This window comes from Plecotus auritus (genome assembly GCF_963455305.1).
Source record: "Plecotus auritus genome assembly, chromosome: 8".
Taxonomy (NCBI): domain Eukaryota; kingdom Metazoa; phylum Chordata; class Mammalia; order Chiroptera; family Vespertilionidae; genus Plecotus; species Plecotus auritus.
The window spans coordinates 43,578,773-43,597,231 of NC_137782.1; the positions used below are offsets into that span (position 1 = coordinate 43,578,773).

The 18,459-nt window shown below is 51.3% G+C and overlaps 1 protein-coding gene across 4 annotated transcripts in view; it reads left to right on the top strand.

Moving 5' to 3' along the window:
* The window catches only part of MBP (myelin basic protein), an 81,739-nt gene that overhangs the window by 54,841 nt on the left and 8,439 nt on the right, over nt 1-18,459 (top strand). The window contains exons 5-8 of one of the 4 annotated variants that reach the window (XM_080684680.1): nt 1,108-1,185; nt 13,973-14,074; nt 16,885-16,920; nt 17,308-17,340. In XM_080684680.1, coding sequence (XP_080540806.1) covers nt 1,108-1,185; nt 13,973-14,074; nt 16,885-16,920; nt 17,308-17,340 — 249 coding nt within the window. The remainder of the gene's footprint in view (nt 1-1,107; nt 1,186-13,972; nt 14,075-16,884; nt 16,921-17,307; nt 17,341-18,459) is intronic. The other 3 variants (XM_080684677.1, XM_080684678.1, XM_080684679.1) reach the window with 3 other exon arrangements.

Sequence of the window (18,459 nt, forward strand, 5' to 3'; positions counted from 1 at the left end):
TGCCTCACCTCTCCCTCTCCTCCCCCTTTCCCATTGGCTGTGGACAGTTAAAAAGAGGGACTTCTCCAGGCTGTTTGCTTTGCTTCTGTAATGATGTTCTCTCAGCCACATCACTCATAGCTGCAGGGACTGTCTCCTAGCCAATGAAAGAGCAGCAAATGCTCTGTAGGAGGACTTAGGACAATTGAGTTAAGGTGAACTCATTGCTCATGTCAAGGAATATTAAGTCCTATTAATACTAGTCTCCTAAAGGTCACCACCAACAGGGAAGGATGTCCGTGAGAGCCCGTCACTCCGCGTGGTTGCCTGCATCGAGTCTGCGCACCTGTCGCTCCTAAAATGATGTCCTTATACTGAGGGCCCAACAGTGACGGCCCCCGTTCCACCCCTCTCCGCCCCACACACAGCCGGCATGGGTTCCACTGGTGGGTCCAATGCAAAGGCAGACAGACCTGCTATGAAAGAGAGTTAAACTCTGCGAATAAACGGATGTGGCATTTATTCCATTTAAACCTTCAAAAGGCCCTTTTGGGACTTTGCATCGGACTGGGAGCTGCTTTCTTTACTGTCTGATGCCAGCTACAATTTAAGAAAACTTGGTCACCAAGGAGACACAGGGCCTCAGAATAGACACTAAAGCAGGGGTGGGCAAACTTTTTGACTCGAGGGCCACAATGGGTTCTTAAACTGGACCGGAGGGCCGGAACAAAAGCATGGATGGAGTGTTTGTGTGAACTAATATAAATTCAAAGTAAAGGAGCGGAGGGGAGAGCAAGAGAACCCTCCGCTCTTTCGGCTCCGCGGGCCGTAGTTTGCCCACGGCTGCACTAAAGGAAAGAATTCTTCCCTAAGTCTCTTCTCTTGTCCCTTTCCTTCTGTCATCCATCGACCCAGTGTTCTCGGGGCTGGAGCTCTGTTCTCCTTCCCTGGGTCCCTTCATCTTCATCCCTCACCGCTCCGTGCCTCTGGTCCTCTAACGCCCATCTGCCTGCCCCTCCTCACCACCTGGGGTCTGGCCACACCGGGTCAGGAGGGACGCTGCGGAGGACTGGGGGCTCCACCAGCGCTGCCTGTGGACTCAACCGGCCACTCTGTGTCCCCTGGCAGGTACCCTGGCTCAAGCAGGGCCGGAGCCCTCTGCCCCCTCATGCCCGCAGCCAGCCCGGGCTGTGCAACATGTACAAGGTAAGACGCGCCAGCCACCAGCTCCTCCGCACGCCACGCTTCAGGCCGTGTCCCCATCGTGGTCTGTCAATGCAAGTGCTGTGGGCGCTGTCTAGGGCACGCTCCTGTCCAGGGGGCACAGCAGGCCCCCCACAGGGTCTGCAAAGCCCCTGGGGAAAGCCAGCAAAGGACAATGTGTGAAGACAGAGAGGAGTCCTGGGGGCAGGGGAGAAGCCGCCCTGATCCTCGGGGTCCTGCATGGATAAGGGCCCTGAGGGGCAGGGCAGGGCAGCGGACAAGCCCTGGAATGAGCTGACTGAGGGCACTTCCACGGGGCCCAGGGCAGACGCAGCGCTGGCCTGGCGAGGTGACCTGTGACCGTGGCGCTCACCTGCCTGTGTTCCAGCTCTGTGATAAACCAGTGCCCAGCAGATACTGAGCTCACAAATACTGGTGAACTTAAACTCCTGCAGGATCAGTGCCCTGGGGACACGGTCACGGGTGCTGTGCTCACCTGAGCTCAGATGAGCTCCCGGGGCTGGAGGACACGGTTGTCATGGGTCCTGCAGCTCTGAGTGGAGGCGGCCACTGCTCAGAGCTCTAGTGACATGTGGACAGCAGGGAGGGAAGGGGACGGGGGGCTCAGTGGAGGCCTCACGTCAACCCCGAGTCGGATTGCCACTCACGCAGGTGGGCGGCCAGCACACAAGGTCCTGTCACAATGACACTTTCAGGAGACAGCAGGCCCTGTGCATGGGCACCTGGGAAATACAGAAGGTGGAAAACACGTGCTCGGTACAGGAATAGAGGGCTTGGCCCTGACGTGATTGACGAGCCCAAGTTGGGGAGACAGTGACTGAGGACCCTCCTGCTCCAACGTGTTAAAGGCTATGCCCTTGTGGGGAGGAGGGCCTGGGAGAGACAGGCAGAGGCCCGGCACCTGAGGGTGGATGGCCCTGGCGGGGTCTCTGGGGCAGTGAGGAGCCCAGGGCTGGCAGCAGGTGGGCACATGGCCCAGCGCCCCTGCTGGCAGCATGGGACCCTGTCACCTGGCCCCAGAGCGGTGCCTGTGGGCTGCTGGCTTCCTGACAAGGACCTGCCCATTAAGGCACGGTGGGCATGACTCTATTTCTGTACCGAGAGCTTCGAGGGTTTGGACGGGACGCTGCTCCTGGTCCATGTGCCTCCTGAGCCATGTTCCAGGTGGGACTGTGCTTTCTTTTCGAAGAAGGGCTCTCAGTGGCTCCTTTGTGAGAACAAACACCCTTGTCCCCAGGAAGTTCGTGAGCCCCTGTCCGCCTGGGGCAGTCGGGACTGGTCCAGGTGAAGCCAGGGGGGCAATGACATGCCTCCTGGGCGGGGCCACACTGGGAGGGCCGTGCTGGGTGGAGGCACACTTTCATCCTGCGGTGACCCACACCTGGCCCGCAGGAGGGGACAGCAGGGGTGTCACAGAGCCCAGGACAGGGCCAACTTGCTCCCTTCACCCCAAACCACCTGGACGCTCCTGCCCCATTCTGTCTTCAGAGACCTGAGCCCCCAAGGAGAGATGGAGACATCCCCAGAAACTGCAGAATGGGGAGGGTGTGCGGCCAGGGTATGGCGGTGATGGCAAGGACCTTTCACCCGAATGTCTCACTTTTCTCTTTTGAACAATTATCTGGTTGAGGAAGAGCCGTGCCCCGTCCTCCCATCTCCATGCCGACCGGCTCGGCACACTCCTGTGCAGAATGAGCCAGCTATGTCCTCAGCTCCACCGATGGAGAGCCCGTCTGTCAAACAGGCCTGGGGCCCGCTGGCCCGCACACCCCCTGCCCAGTACAGACGCAGGAGGGAGAAGTGGGTGGTGGGGTGTGTGTAGCATGTGTGTGTCTATTAAGAGCAAGGGAGGCGGATACAGAAGTGACTTGAAATCAAAGGCAAAATGCGAGGCAGGCGATGGCTCCCCAGATTGTTGCTGGTGGTGAGGACCCTTCAGGGACCTTGTGATAACATGACGCTCTCAGCGACCCACTTCCAGTGGAGGCTCGGCCCCAGGTGGGATGAGGAGGCAGGTGGCCTGGCCCAGAGCCACAGCACCTGGTGCAGGAGCAGCTCTGCCGCGCCTTCTCAGAGGCGCCCGGGACCTCCCCTCCGAGGAAGCACTCCTGCCGGTCTTGGTCTTGGCTCTTTCCCCCGCGCTGTGGGGCTCTTCCCTGTTCCCAGAAAAGTCATGTTTACTGGGGGGTCGGGGGGCAGATTGAACAGCACCAGCCCCCGGGAAAGGAGAGCAAGGACAGTTGCAGCAAGTGGTTCTGAAATACCTTGTCCCAAGGTCATAGGACAAAGGCTCTTGAAACCGGCTCTCAGAGGAGACAGTCTCCAGGGAAGCCAGGAGCTGCCGGTGTCCACCCAACGGCTCACAGCCAATGAGGCCCTTCCCCTACGGTTCTGAACCCTGAAGGTGACAATGGGCAGTGACAAGTTGGCGTGTGACCCCTGACCCCCCAGGGCCTTCCTCCTGGCCTCTGTGTCTGCAAATCCAGCATGAAGGTTACGAAGGGCCCACCTGCCTAGAAGTCGGAGAGGAGACGCCACAGAACGAAGCAGCTCAGGTGCAGGAGACCTGCATCGCGCCCAGGCTCTGAGCCGGGCTCCCGGGGCTGTGACGTGACTGTGGGGGTGGGAGGAGGCGCTCAAGCGAAGGAAGGAAATAACATTTGAGGAGTCAAAAGCATGCTGGGAAAGCAAGAAACCCACGGGAGAAAGGAGGAGGAAAAACTATGACAGGGACGGCCCCTCCATGGCGAACAGTGTATCCTTCTCACCCCACTGCCCTCATCCGCACAGCCCTGTGCCTCCACCTGCAGTGGGACCATCACAGGTGGCCCGAGCACCCCTCAGACACCTGCTGGGGGTGGATGCAGGCCGCTTGCCTGGGACGGAGGAAGGAGCTCAGCCCACATTCGCCCCGCAGGTCCGGCCTCCCGTGCCCTGGAGGTGGACCGAGAGCAGCAGCGAGGAGAAGCCCACACCCTCCCCTCCATCAGCCGCTGGCTCCAGGGCCTAGGGGTCCTCAAACTACGGCCCGCGGGCCACATGTGGCCCGCCGAGGACATTTATCTGGCCCGCTGGGTGCCGCTGCCTGTCCTGCTTAGCAGCCGACTCGTTCCGGGCCCGCAGTGCGCATAGGAATTTGTTCATAGGTTTTTTTTTAAACTACAGTCCGGCCCTCCAACGGTCTGAGGGACAGTGAACTGGCCCCCTGTTTAAAAAGTTTGAGGACCCCTGGAGAGTGTCTGCTCTGACCCGTGGCCCCAGCCACCACAGGTCCCCACCTGCCCTTCCCCACCTGCCCCAGCAGGGCCCTGTGGCCACAGAGTCCTCCCCAAGACACTCCCGCTTCTGACTCCACAGCCGCCACCAGGCCCAGTGGGGTTAAGGACTCAGGCCTGTCACATTGAGGAAAGCGGTGGGAATCCGAACCTCATGTCCCAGGTCTGATGGCCCCACTCAGGCCCTCGCGTCTCCTCGGAGCCTCCTGCCTCATGGTGAAGCCATGGCACCGCCAGGACCTTCAGAGGCTGCTTGGCGGCTCCTTCCCAGGACACGCCCCACCCCACACTGTGCACAGAGACAACTCGGTCTGAGCCAAGAGCAGGTCCTGGTGCCTGTGTTGGGTAACGATCTGGTGCAGTCAGCCTGGTGTCGATGCTGGAGGGAGCTTTCTCACACTTCAGGCACAAGGAGGTCTCACCAGAGCAGGTGCTCGAAGCAAAGGGAAGATCAGGATGGTTACGGCCAACATCCAGTTCTGCTCCCACTGTTCGGGGAGGAGAGGGCGGGAAGCCCCAGAACGTCCACGAGCAGAGGAGCCGGCCGAGCGGGGGAAAGGTGACCACGAGCCTTTCCTGCGGGGAAGATGACCCGTGGTGGCTGCTCTGGGCATTGCCATAGTCACGTAGCCCTAGATGGAGGCCCCGTCGGGCAACGTGGCCGTAAGAGCCTTCTGGCCGGCGTGCAACAGGCTGCGAATCCCAGATGGAGGAGACGGCAGAGCCGCCTAAGGAAAAAGGCACAACCATTTCTATGACTTTGTCACCAACTGTGAGCAGCTTCTGGCCTCTCCCCGTCCGTGCCTTCGCCTCCATCCCCTCCACCTGCCAGGAGGTGAGACTGGGACACCAGCTCCAGAAGCAGCTCTCCTTTAGGATCAAATCCCAGGTCAGAAAAGTGCAGGCACCACAAGGGCCTCCCAAATGTGCAGAAGCCGGGCCTGCGACACCGACTCCCTCCGGGCTCTCTGTGCCCAGGTGAGACCCTCCCTCTCAGTCACTGTGCCAGGAGGTCTCTGGTTTCCACTCAACACAGCCAAGGTGTGGGGGTGAGGCCGTCCTCACCAGCAGGTGGGAGCTGCACGTCCTCCATTCAGGTGAAGCGTCCGAGAGGATGGCAGATGCGCCCCCCCCCCCCTGTGCCCCCCACCCCCCGCCCTCACGCGTCTCACAGCAGGTCATTCCCGCTGCCCTCGCCTCACAACGCGCTAGCACTCCAGACTCTCCAACTGGAAAACTGGTCCCTCTACTTCCAGGGCAAAGGATGGTCCCCCTGCCACCACCAGCAAGTGGCACACCACCCACATCCTCATTTTCCAGAATCCAAGAAGAAATGTGTTATCTGAGCAGCCAGCAGGTACCTAACATTTCCATCTAAATCGAAGGCTCACCTGTGATTCCCCCAGCAACAGCGAAGAGCCCGCGCAGCTTTAATACAGCTCAGCTTCCTCCGAAGTAATGAAAGGCCACGGCTGTAATTAAACTCACTCGGGTCAGTCACTCAGCAGCAAGCACGTTTCTAAACTTGCAAAGGGCAAGAGCCAGGCAAACTGCACGTGTCGCTCAGACGGGAAAGCGTTGTCCACATTGCAAAACCCAAGACGCCCACCGTGCCTAAAACAAAACCAAAACCAATCCAAGCTCTCCTGAGACAGCTCAGAGGCTGTTTGACCAGAAATGGTGCAAGCGCTCCCTCAGAAAAATGTAGATAAACAATGGAAGCGGGAGAGCCTCAGCGTCCGGCCCCTTCTCAGAATGTCAGGGCGTCATGGGGTGAAACCTGGAGGTCAGTGCCACGCCTGTCTGACCGACTTTGAAGGGACATGTCTTAGCTCAGCCTGCAGACCGTGTCACTTCATTCCCAAACTGGTGACCCTCGAAACCGCAGCTCTGTTTGAGAGTATTTATTTCATTGGCGTCTAGCCTGCACCTGGGCGAGTGGCGTGGGGACATAAAGATGTCACGACCCTTTCCTGTCGGGGGCTTCAAAGAGGCACAGAGGCAGCGGTTCCCCTCTCACCTGCTTTGTCCGGGAAACGGTGGGCAGCCAGGTGGAGGCGTTCTGCAGGAAGCAGGAAGTTGATCAGCCCACTGCTCCTTTAGGGGAGGCATCGCTTCAACCAGACTCCGAGCCACTGAAGGACTTCAGAGGCCAAAGAAGTGTGCGCAGGAGAACAGGGCACAAAGTCCACCCGTCTCACCGTGACCTGCATTTCTTCGACATAAAGAATAGAATGTGAAAAACATATGGGATTTATTAGCACTTTCATAAGAAAAAATCATATTGTTGATTCTGAGTCTGCCTCTGGGTGGGCTGCCCGCTCACCGTGGTCCAAAAAAATGCCGACACTGTTACAGTCTGTGGTTCCCAACAGGTTAACCAACCAACCGCTTCACTGCCGGTGTCTGCATGCCTTGAGAGTGATGCAAAATCGGGGGAAACAAATTGCAAATTCCTGTCCTCCCTCACTCCCCGGGCCACTGGTGAAACCACCTCAGGGAAGGACCAGTGCCCTTGGTGCCACTGTGTAGACATCTGCGAACTCCACCACATCCCACATGTGGACTAAGGAGCAAGTGTCAGACCTGTGCTTGCTGGCTGGAGGCTGGTGGTTTTAATCACGTGAACAAAATAGAACAATGCCGATGATATAATCTTTTTGTATTGAGAAGTATTTCCCATTTAAAGTGGGAGCTGACTGGCCCCTGGTTTTAATGACATAGAAATGCATCTTTTAAAATTAGAACCAAATGGAAAAAGTTGGCCTCATGAACTCGACGGCCTCTGTTGTACTGAACTATCAGTGTTTACGAAACAAGTGGGAACTCATTTTCCAGGGGCGAGCACCATCACAACTTCCCAGTTCTCCAGACTTTAACTGAGGAGTCTAACCCAGTGGTCGGCAAACTCCTTAGTCAACAGAACCAGATATCAACAGTACAACGATTGAAATTTCTTTTGAGAGCCGAAAACCGACTTCTGCGCATGGGCCACGAAGTTTCAATCGCACTGTACGTGTGCGCCCGCACGTGGTGTTTTGTGGAAGAGCCACATTCAAGGGGCCAAAGAGCCGCATGTGGCTCATGAGCCACAGTTTGCCGACCACTGGTCTAATTAACTCCATCAAATACTCACTTTCTCTACCCTACGAGCACTTTCTAGCTCATCTGACCTTCAAACTTAACCTAAAGTCACAAACTTTGAAAAAAGATAAGCAAAATGAACCCAAGTTTTTAAAAAGTCCATTCTTCTCCGTTAGCTTTGCCTTCTGCCATGTGTCCACGCAGTGAGTTTCCCCACCTGCTGTGAGTTTTAGGTCAGGAGCCCCAGCCTGTCACCGCACATGGAACCCACTAGACCCACCTGGCAGAACAACGGGATGGACCGAGCCCTGGATGGAATGTGAGGACACCTGGTGAACACATCACTCAACCCCCGCCCCCCAACATAGGGGCAGGAGGGTGACATAGGAACACACACACCCCATGCTCGAAAGCGAGTAGAAACACCTCTTACTCCTTTTTTTAAAAAAATGTTTTTATTGGGTTTTAGAGAGAGAGATAGAGAGATAGAAACTTCAATGAGAAACATCATCCATCGGCTGCCTCTTACATGCCTCCTACTGGGGATCGAGCCCACAAACTGGGCATGTGCTCTGACCAGGAATCAGACCAGTGACCTCTTGGTTCATGGGTCCATGCTCAACCACTGAGCCACACCGGTCGGGCTTACTCCTTTTTAACGCTGCGTCCTTTGGGGACATGGGGAGAAATGTGCATTGCTAGAATTTGATTAAGAAAATGCCAGGAAGAAAACTGTCACCACTGTCAGCCACTGGACGTTACTATGGGGACCATTTGAGACGGATTAACAGAGAGACCTCCTCCTAGTGTGTGATTCTGAAATGGCGCTGATGACTGCATCACAGTGTAGAGTGACCTGCGGGTGGCCCCCGGGGGCTCAGGTCCCTATCACAGGGCTAGACGCTGATGGGACACGCTGGGCACCTGCTGACCGACCCACAGCCAGCAGCGTCGTGAGGTGGACAGAACTGGTGTGAGGGACAGCTACCTTGGTGACCGCAGTGACGATGCTCGGGGTCAGATGTATGAAAGGGCAGAGGTGTCCGCCAGAGCTCAGCCCCTCCCCATCTGGCAGGAGACATGAAGCAGACAGCACCACCCTCTGGAGTAGGCACACATCCTACTTGAAGGGCCAATTTCCCCCAAACAGGCACATAGAATTCACTAAGAGTCGAGGAACAGATGCCCTTTCCGTTGGCACCTGTGACCTGAAGGAGGCTGGAGCACACGCAATGACATTGAATACTATACTAAGTCAGCATATCACTGGGAACACGCTTCATTCTCAGGGGCAGAGTGTAGACAGGATTTGGACTTTGGGTTATAAAAGACCAGAGAGATGGTTGTCCACACCCGGCGTGCAGTCTGCAATGTGAGTACTGACAGCCCAGTGGCCTTTGTTTTTGCTCATGTGTCTGATGATTTATTGTTATGGTCTCGGCTTCTCGTCTGCACCCTCCCAATACACCCACCCAGGAGAGAGGACAGCACGTGGACGCTGAGGCAGTGAGGGGACCCGAGCCCAGACCCTGAGCCCGGAGCACACAGAGGGGACATGTCCAGACCCCCATGACTCCATGCAACTCATTCCTTGACATTCTGAGGGGGATTCAGCTTAAATTCCACTCTCAGACAAGAAACAGAAAAAGAGCTAGAACTATTCCCATCAACACACACCCACAGGCACAGCAAATATTGATTTTTTTTTTCAAGATCCGCATTTTCTTCTCAGAGGAAATGACTCCATCAATTTGTCTCTGGCCAAAACCAATGCTGGTGGTGGTGCAAATACCTTGCTCTGTCTTCATAAAGCAGCCCTCTAGTCAAAGGAGCGAATCTCTGCCAATCTGATGGTCATTGATCTCAGATGTGCCAGGCGAAACGAATCTCCTGTCATTACTTCCAAGTGAAGAACTCTGCTTGGCAGCACCTTGGAAAACAGTTAAAATCTCTTCCTGATAATGTGGAGAGGAGCAAGCCATCCAGACCCAGTAGGCGGGCTCCCCCTGCTGGTGAAGGACGTTATCACAAGTGCAGGGAAAAGGAAGGATTTTTCAAAAACAGTGCAATGAAACAGGCTAATGGAAAAAGCAATTTGCCCTAAAAAGAAATAAAACGGTTGTCCTTTACCCCCTGGCCTGCCTCCCAGGGTGTTTAAAACTTTCCAGCATCATGTTAATTAATCTGCCATCAAGGAATCCTCATTTCATTAATCATCATGAAAAGCCATATTGATGGGAATTTACTATTGAGTAAGAAGAGTCTAAGAGATGCCCTAGCCAGTTTGGCTCAGTGGATAGAGCGTCGGCCTGTGGACCAAAGGGTCCAGGGCTTGAGTCTGGTAAAGGGCACGTAACTCAGTTGCAGGCTTCTCCCCAGCCCAGGCCCTGTTCAGGGCACATGCAGGAGGCAACCAATCAATGTGTTTCTCTCACATCATCGATGTCTCTCTCTCTCTCTCTCTCTCTCTCTCAAACCAATGGAAAAATATCCTCGGGTGAGTATAAGAAAGAAAGAAAGAAAGAAAGAAAGAAAGAAAGAAAGAAAGAAAGAAAGAAAGAAAGAAAGGTGACACAGCAGGGCCACATGTATGCATGCTGTGACCATGATCCCAGGTGCCTACACAGTCCTCTATGCGACGCAAGAACCAGGTCTAACAAGTAAACAAGAACATAGGCGGCAGCATTTCCTCTACAAACTTTTAGATTTTATTTGTCGATATTTTGTATTTTAGCCTTTCTGATAGGTGTATAGTAGCATCTCTTCATGGTTTTGATTTTCATCTTCCTAATGAGTAATGATGAGCATCTTTACATGTGCTTATTTGCCTTCTGCCCATCTTCATTGACTAAGTGTTTATTCGAGTGTTTTGTCCATTTTATAACTGAGTTGTGTTTTTTACCATGGAGTTTTGATTGTTCTTCGCATATTTTGGTGTTAAGTCATTTGTCATATATGTTATTTATAAATATTTTATCTTGTCCTGTAGCTTTTCTACTCATTTTCTTAATAGTGTCTTGCAAAACAGACATTTAAATTTTGATCAAGTCCTATGTACCATTTTTTTTCTTTTATGAGTCGTGTTTTTGGTGTCAGGTCTAAGAACTTGATGCCTACACCCAGGTCATGAAGATTTTCTCCTATTGTTTTCTTCTAAAGTTATATGGTTTTACATTGTAGATAGAGCGCTATGATCTATTTTGAATTAATTTTTTATGAGGTGTGATTTTGGGTTGAGGTCAATTTTTAAAAATGTGGATGTCCATTTGTTCCAATACCATTTGTTGAAAAGACTAAGACTATTCTTTCTATGTTGAATTGACTTTGTGCCTTTGTCAAAAATCGACTGATCATATGTGTGTGGGTCTATTTCTAGACCCCAGTATGTTCCATGATCTGTATATCTGTCCCTCATCCAACACCACCTGCTTGATGACTATAGACACAGGAAATTTTAAAATCAAGTGGTGGAATTTCTCTAACTTTATTCTTCTTTTTTACAGTTGTATGGTAGTGTTTTGGTGTTTTTTCCTGCAGTTCCTTTGGTTTTAGAATCAGTTTGTAGATGTCTAAACAAAACCTTGATGGGATTTTGATTGGAAATGCATTAAATCTGTAGATCAACTTGGGGAGAACTGACATCTTCATTGTGTCAATCCTTGACAACAGTATCTCTCCATTTATTGAGGTCATCTTTGATTTCTTCCACTAGCATTTTCTGTATTTTAGCATAAATATTCTTTACATGTTTTGTTAGATTTATACCTAATATTTTGCTTATTATATATGGTAGTGTTTTGTGTTTTTTTACTGTTAGCATATGGAAATATGATTGACGAAATGTTCTTTATGTAACAGGCCATTACAACTATAATATGATGATACAATTACAACTATGTGACTACATCACATTATCTGTGCAACTGACCATTTATAGCCCAGAAGTCCATCTGAGTCTAGCTCAGAAACTCTTCCAGAGACAACAAAAGAATCGTGTAATTCCATGAACTCCGTTCTGTTTGCCTATGATCTCTTGTACGTTAGACTCTGGATTAACAGTGATCTGAACAGTGCACATTCAACAGGCGGTTAACGCTCGTTGCACAAATAGCTCTGTGCTGAGCACCATAGAGACCCATCGCCAGCTGTTCCCATGAACCCGTCTGACCCCTGATTTCATAGCTCCGAGAGGTATAATGCAACCTACCAACTTCATGTGTCCTTAAAAGATTTAAGTTACTTTTCCCATTGGTGACCAATATATTCATTATAAAAATCACAAAAATATAGAGTTTTTCTTTTAGCATTCAAAGCAGGCATGCACAATTCACTTGTGAACAATATTATTATCTACATAACCCTTCATTCACTATCTCACTGCACAAATACATTTTAATGATATGAGACCTGCATGGTACAACTGAACATCTCATTTCTTTAAAAAACCTGTATGCAACGTTTAAGACATTATTTAGTTTAATCACTAAACTAAATTAAAGCTAGATGATGCTTCTACAACTCAAAATGCGGTACACAGTTTGCAGAAAATGGTACATAAATGAGTGACAAGTAAGTTGTGCTAAATTTTGAGCTCTTTTAATTATTTCAAGCCATTAGGATGGTATCTAATAAATAACGTCACCAGGCAAAGTAGACATTTAAAAATGTTTGTCTTAAAGTAAGCAATTTAAACAGTTTCCTGGCCCGTCTGTTGTTGTTGTTTTTTTGTTGTTGTTCTTAAGTTTACACCCATTCTTTTACTGGTGTAATTATTTGGACTAGCCAGTGAGTTCAGAAAGGCACTGGGTAAAGGCAAGATAACTTGAGGGGACCAGATTACTTAGGTTCTTGCAACATCAGGAGAATAAGAATAAGAAGGACTGGCTGTTTAGCCTGCTGTGGACATCATTGTGTTCAAATGCCCTAGCATCTGCTTCTGCCCACACTCTTGTGCCCACAGCATAACTCGGCGCCCTGTGGGTCCTAGAAGCAGGAAGTATGAAGCCCGATGTGGGGGGAGAGAAGCCCAGCCCGTCACGTGGCCGGTGCTCCAGTCTGAGGGTGGGGATGGGTGAGCTGACAGATCCCAGAACCGAGCAGGCTGCTGAGATGGAGAAAGCCCACCTTGAAGAGGGGCTGCGACAGAGGCCCAGGACGGGACTGCAGGCTGCAGTGAGCCCTGCGCAGAGGCTGTGCCCATGGACACATGGCCTAGTTTTGTAGCTGAGTGGCACAGTCCAGGGAGGGGCAGATGCCCAGCAAAGAGGGGGCGCTGTGGGCAGAGGGGCTCCTGTTCAGAAGTGCTCTCTGTGGGCCAGCACTGGTGGGCCACCGGACATGAGGAAGGGGCTGTTTCCGAACCTTTTCTGACTACCGTGGGGAGAATGGCTGGGAAGGGCGACAGGGAGGATGCAAGGCCATCGGTGTGAAGCCTGGGCTCCAGGAGGACTGGGAAGGAGCAACTTTGCCGCTGAAGTGTGTGGCAGGGACCAGACACTCATGGGGGAGCCAAGCGAGCCAGCATCGCACAGGAGTCTGGGCCTGTGCATGGACCACTTGTTCAGAGGCCAGCAAGGTGGCCAGTCCCCTCAGAGCTAAGACAGAAAGCAGAGGAAACCGGACACTCCCAGGGCCTCGGGCTCCGAGGGCTCTGCAGACCAGGGGAAAGAGGCTGCATGTGGTTGATCAGAGGAGGGAGGGAGAGGGCAGAGCCACCTTGCAGAGGTGTCCTGCTGATGGGAGAGGGGTGAGTGCAAGGACTGTGGTGAAGAAAACCTGGGAGCCTGCGAGCTGAGAGCTGAGTGAGCAGGAAGCCGAGCAGGGGGGAGTCTGGGAGACAGCAGGGTCTCAGACCCCAGGGTGTGATGCGGGGAGACCCACAGCTGGGGAGGCACACACAGGTGAAGGATGCCAGAGTGCAGGCCCACAAATTGTCTTCCCAAATTGGGCGAACTCAGTGCCGCTGTGGCCTGAGTCACTGATTTTGAGAAACAGGCTGGTCCACGTGATGCGACCCCAAAGCCACATGTCTTTGTTGTTTCCGTGGTTTTGTGTGTAATTCCTGAGTATTTGTCCAAACCAGGAGCTTGAGGAAATGATGTTTTCCATTTGAGCTTTGGCTACCTGGCCCGTCTTAGATGGCATCACCCTTCAATGGCCTTCATGGCCCCTTGCCCGTGCTTAGCTGACTTTGGGGGCCCAGACATGGACTGATGGGAAGAGCTCCCAGCTCAGGGAGTCTCACAGCAGAGATCCTGTTCGAGTCCCCTCCCCACCACATGCATGACTGGGCGGCTTCAGCAGATTCCCAGCACAAAGTCCTGATTCCAGTGATCCTGATGCAGCCAGGAGTCAGAGGGATGGAACAGAGGGTGCGGCCTGCCCTGAGGTCACTGTGCTCTGTCTTTCAGGATGCACACCACGCAGCCAGAACCACCCACTACGGCTCCCTGCCCCAGAAGTCACAGCGGCCCCAAGATGAGAATCGCGTAGTCCACTTCTTCAAAAACCTTGTGAGTGCTCTTCCACTGTGAGTAGAGCTGAGGGGAGTACTGCACTGACCACAAGGGGTATGGGTGTATCCATAGGTCTCAGCTCTAATCCCTTAGGGATGTGAGTATATCCCAGATGACTCAGCTCCTAACCCATTAGGGGTGTGGGTGTATCCCACAGGACTCAGCTCTAATCCATTAGGGTGTGGGTGTATCCCACAGGACTCAGCTCTAATCCATTAGGGTGTGGGTGTATCCCAGATGACTCAGCTCCTAACCCATTAGTGATGTGAGTATATCCAAGATGACTCAGGTCTAATCCATTAGGGATGTGATTATATCCCAGATGACTCAGCTCTAATCCATTAGGGATGTAAGTATGGCCCAGATGACTCACCTCTAATCCTTAGGGGATATAAGTATATCCCAGATGACTCAGCTCCTAACCCATTAGGGATGTGAGTATATCCAAGATGACTCAGGTCTAATCCATTAGGGATGTGATTATATCCCAGATGACTCAGCTCTAATCCATTAGGGATGTGAGTATATCCCAGATGACTCAGCTCTAATCCATTAGGGATGTAAGTATGGCCCAGATGACTCACCTCTAATCCTTAGGGGATATAAGTATATCCCAGATGACTCAGCTCCTAACCCATTAGGGATGTGAGTATATCCAAGATGACTCAGCTCTAATCCATTAGGGATGTGATTATATCCCAGATGACCCAGCTCTAATCCTTAGGGGGTATAAGTATATCCCAGATGACTCAGTTCCTAACCCATTAGGGATGTGAGTATATCCCAGATGACTCAGCTCTAATCCATTAGGGATGTAAGTATGGCCCAGATGACTCAATTCTAATCCTTAGGGGTAGAAGTATATCCCAGATGACTCAGCTCTAATCCTTAGGGGGTATAAGTATATCCCAGATGACTCAGCTCCTAACCCATTAGGGATGTAAGTATATCCCAGATAACTCAGCTCTAATCCATAAGTGTGTGAATATATCTCAGATGACTCAGCTCTAATCCATTAGGGATGTGAGTATATCCCACATGGCTCAATACTAATCCATTAGGGATATGAGTATATCCCAGATGACTCAGCTCTAATCCATTAAGGATGTGAGTATATCCCAGATGACTCAGCTCTAGTCCTTAGGGGGTATAAGTATATCCCAGATGACTCAACTCTAATCCATTAGGGATGTGAGTATATCCCAGATGGCTCAACTCTAATCCTTTAGGGGTGTGAGTGTATCCTAAATGACTCAGCTCTAATCCTTATGTGATATGACAGTGGTCAACAAACTCATTAGTCAGCAGAGCCAAATATCAATAGTACAACGATTGAAATTTCTTTTGAGAGCTGAAAACCGACTTCTGTTCATGGGCGACTAAGTTTCAATCGCGTTGTACGTGTGTGCCTGCACATGGTATTTTGTGGAAGAGCCACACTCAAGAGGCCAAAGAGCTGCATGTGACTCGCAAGCCGCAGTTTGCCGACCACTGTGATATGAGCATATCCCAGATGACTCAGCTCTAATCCTTAGGGGGTATAAGTATATCCCAGATGATTCAACTCTAATCCATTAAGGATGTGAGTATATCCCAGATGGCTTGTTCTAATGCATTAAGGGTGTGGGTATATCCCAGATGACTCAGCTCTAATCCTTAAGGGTGTGAGTATATCCCAGATGACTCAGCTGTAATCCATTAGGTGTCTGAGTATATCCCACATGACTCAGCTTTAATCCACAAGGGGCATGAGCATTTCTCCAGATGAAACTTCCATCCTCCTCGGGGTGGAGCTCAGCCTTAGCACCTGGCACCAAGGTCCCAGTGGCATCTGCTACTTACTGACCTTTTATTTTACCAAAGAGCTCACTCCTTTTGAAATTAACTTACTGTGAGGGCTTAGTTAAAAAACCAGGCTTTGCAAAACTGTGGAGACAGTGAAAAGATCAGTGGTTGCCAGTGGTTGGAGGGAGGAATGAACGAGTGGAGCACAGGGCATTTTCAGGGCAGTGAAACTACTCTGTGTGATGTGATGTGATGGTGGACACACTTCAGACCTTTATCACATTCCTTAGCATGTACGACACAGTGAAACCCATGTGAACGATGAACTTCAGTTAATTATCGGTACAGTACTGGTTCACAGGGAGAACTAAAGAACCCACTCAGGCAAGATGGTAATAGGGAAACCAGAGAGGGCCCATGGGAATTCTGTAATTTCTGTGCATTATTTTCTTGAAACCTAAAACTGCAAAAAAAAAAAAAAAAAAAAAAAGTCTTAGAAACAAAAGCAAAGCCGCAGTCTTCTAACTGTAAACTTTCTGTGCGACTAACAATTTTAAATGATACTTTCCATGTTGATGAGTTTTCAAAGTCACAGACCAGGTGGCGTTCCTTCAGAACCCCTGCATATCAGGGGATCCTTACTTCCTACCCCAGAAAGGGGTGCGGTGACGTTCACGGTCTCCGTCAGCGTGCCCGGAGTGTGCACAGGAACACATGCCAAGGCGAGTCCGTTTCCTGGTTTAGAGCCTGTTGGTCCATTTTCAATTCTCTCAAACGCCTTTAGAGACTTCTGGAAGATCTGAATAGCACTGGGTATTTTCAAACTCTCAGATCCGCGGTACTTCTCACTCAGCTAGGACAGAAACAGGGAGCCGGGCAGAGGGATGGCCCTCACCTAATAGGTAGTGGACACTGTTAGCAGACATGGGCTACTCCCAACAACACAGGAGTCTCACAAACAGGCTCAGGGCCGCTCTGCGGGAGGAACCCCACCGCCACTCACCATCCCTGTGTCTTTGCAGGTGACGCCTCGCACACCTCCTCCGTCACAAGGAAAGGTAAGACCTCTGAATATCTTCATTAGTCATCACTTTACTTACACACCTCCCCTGAAATCCCTAAATGTACCAAAGAGAGAGTTGGGCTCATGGCTACCTGACTTAATCTCATAGTTTTGCCAAGTGGGTCCCAAGTAGACAGGCTGAGATGCATGACGTCTGCTCCTCCGACAACCGTGCAGACAGTGCTAATCAATCCCCTCTCACTTTCCCTCTAAAACCTTATCCTAAATCCTCCCTGGAAGCTACAGGAGGCCACTGCCACCCCCTTGGACGGGACATGTGCACAGTCTCAGCATAGGCTGCTGTGATTGTGTTTCTTCTGTATTAAAAGGACTTTCCCCTGCACTGATCACAATGTCATTATTTCTTTCTTTCCTCATCCAGGGGCGAGGAAAGTCCCTCAGCAGATTCAGCTGGGTAGGTGACAATCTCGTGTCCGTGCGGCTTCTCCTCTCCCGGTCCTCGCAGCCACTGGGAGTCTGTTCTGCTCAGTTTCAGTTGCCTAACGGTCACTCCCCCTTCCTTTCCTCGCAGCCCAGCTTGTCCCCAGGACCCAGGATGCGTTCTCCTCGAGGGGAAATGAGCAGCTGCTGCAGCAGCCAACCCCCCTTCCGCATAGGTCATATCCCTGCTTCCTCCCACCGGTGACAGGCACCCCAGGGCCAACAACCCTCCTCCCACAGGCCCCCACAAGTCCCATGGGGCTCCCACAAGGAAGCACCACTGCAGTGTGGGCCTGCGGCTGACGCACCATCTACATGGCCAGCCTACCCCCAGATGGTGACTTTTCAATGAGGAAAAACAGCCCTAGCTGTTTTGGCTCAGTGGCTAGCAGGGGTCCTCAAACTTTTTAAACAGGGGGCCAGTTCACTGTCCCTCAGACCGTTGGAGGGCCAGACTATAGTTTAAAAAAAAAAACTATGAATAAATTCCTATGCGCACTGCGGGCCCGGGACGAGTCAGCTGCTAAGCAGGACAGGCAGTGGCATCCTGCGGGCCGGATAAATGTCCTCTGCGGGCCACATGTGGCCCACGGGCCATAGTTTGAGGACGCCTGGGCTAGAGCATCAGCCTGCGGACTGAAGGGTCCCATGTTTGATTCTGGTCAAGGGCACATGCCTAGGTTGTGGGCTTGATCCCCAGTAGGGAACATGCAGAGTTATAATGACCTAACTCACCCAAAACATTGGGTTTTGTGTGTGTCTTAGTAATAACTACACCTTTGATATTAAGCCATCCAGGAAAACCTTCTGAGGAATTTTAGACTCTTGAACACAGAACAAATTTTAATGAAGACCTTAAAGAGGCAATTTGTTCACTTTTTAGATACTAGTGAAATTTGGCATCTGAACCAACTTAAAATATTCTAACCCAATGTATAGTCTTTTGTTACTGGTAAATATTAAGTATTGTTCTTTCTTTATAAAAATTACGATTTTCAGAATAACCTCTAGGCCAGGGATTGGGTGTGTCTTGGGAACACAATATCCTTAATCTCTAGTACAGGCCACATATACGAGATGCTCAATTAATAGG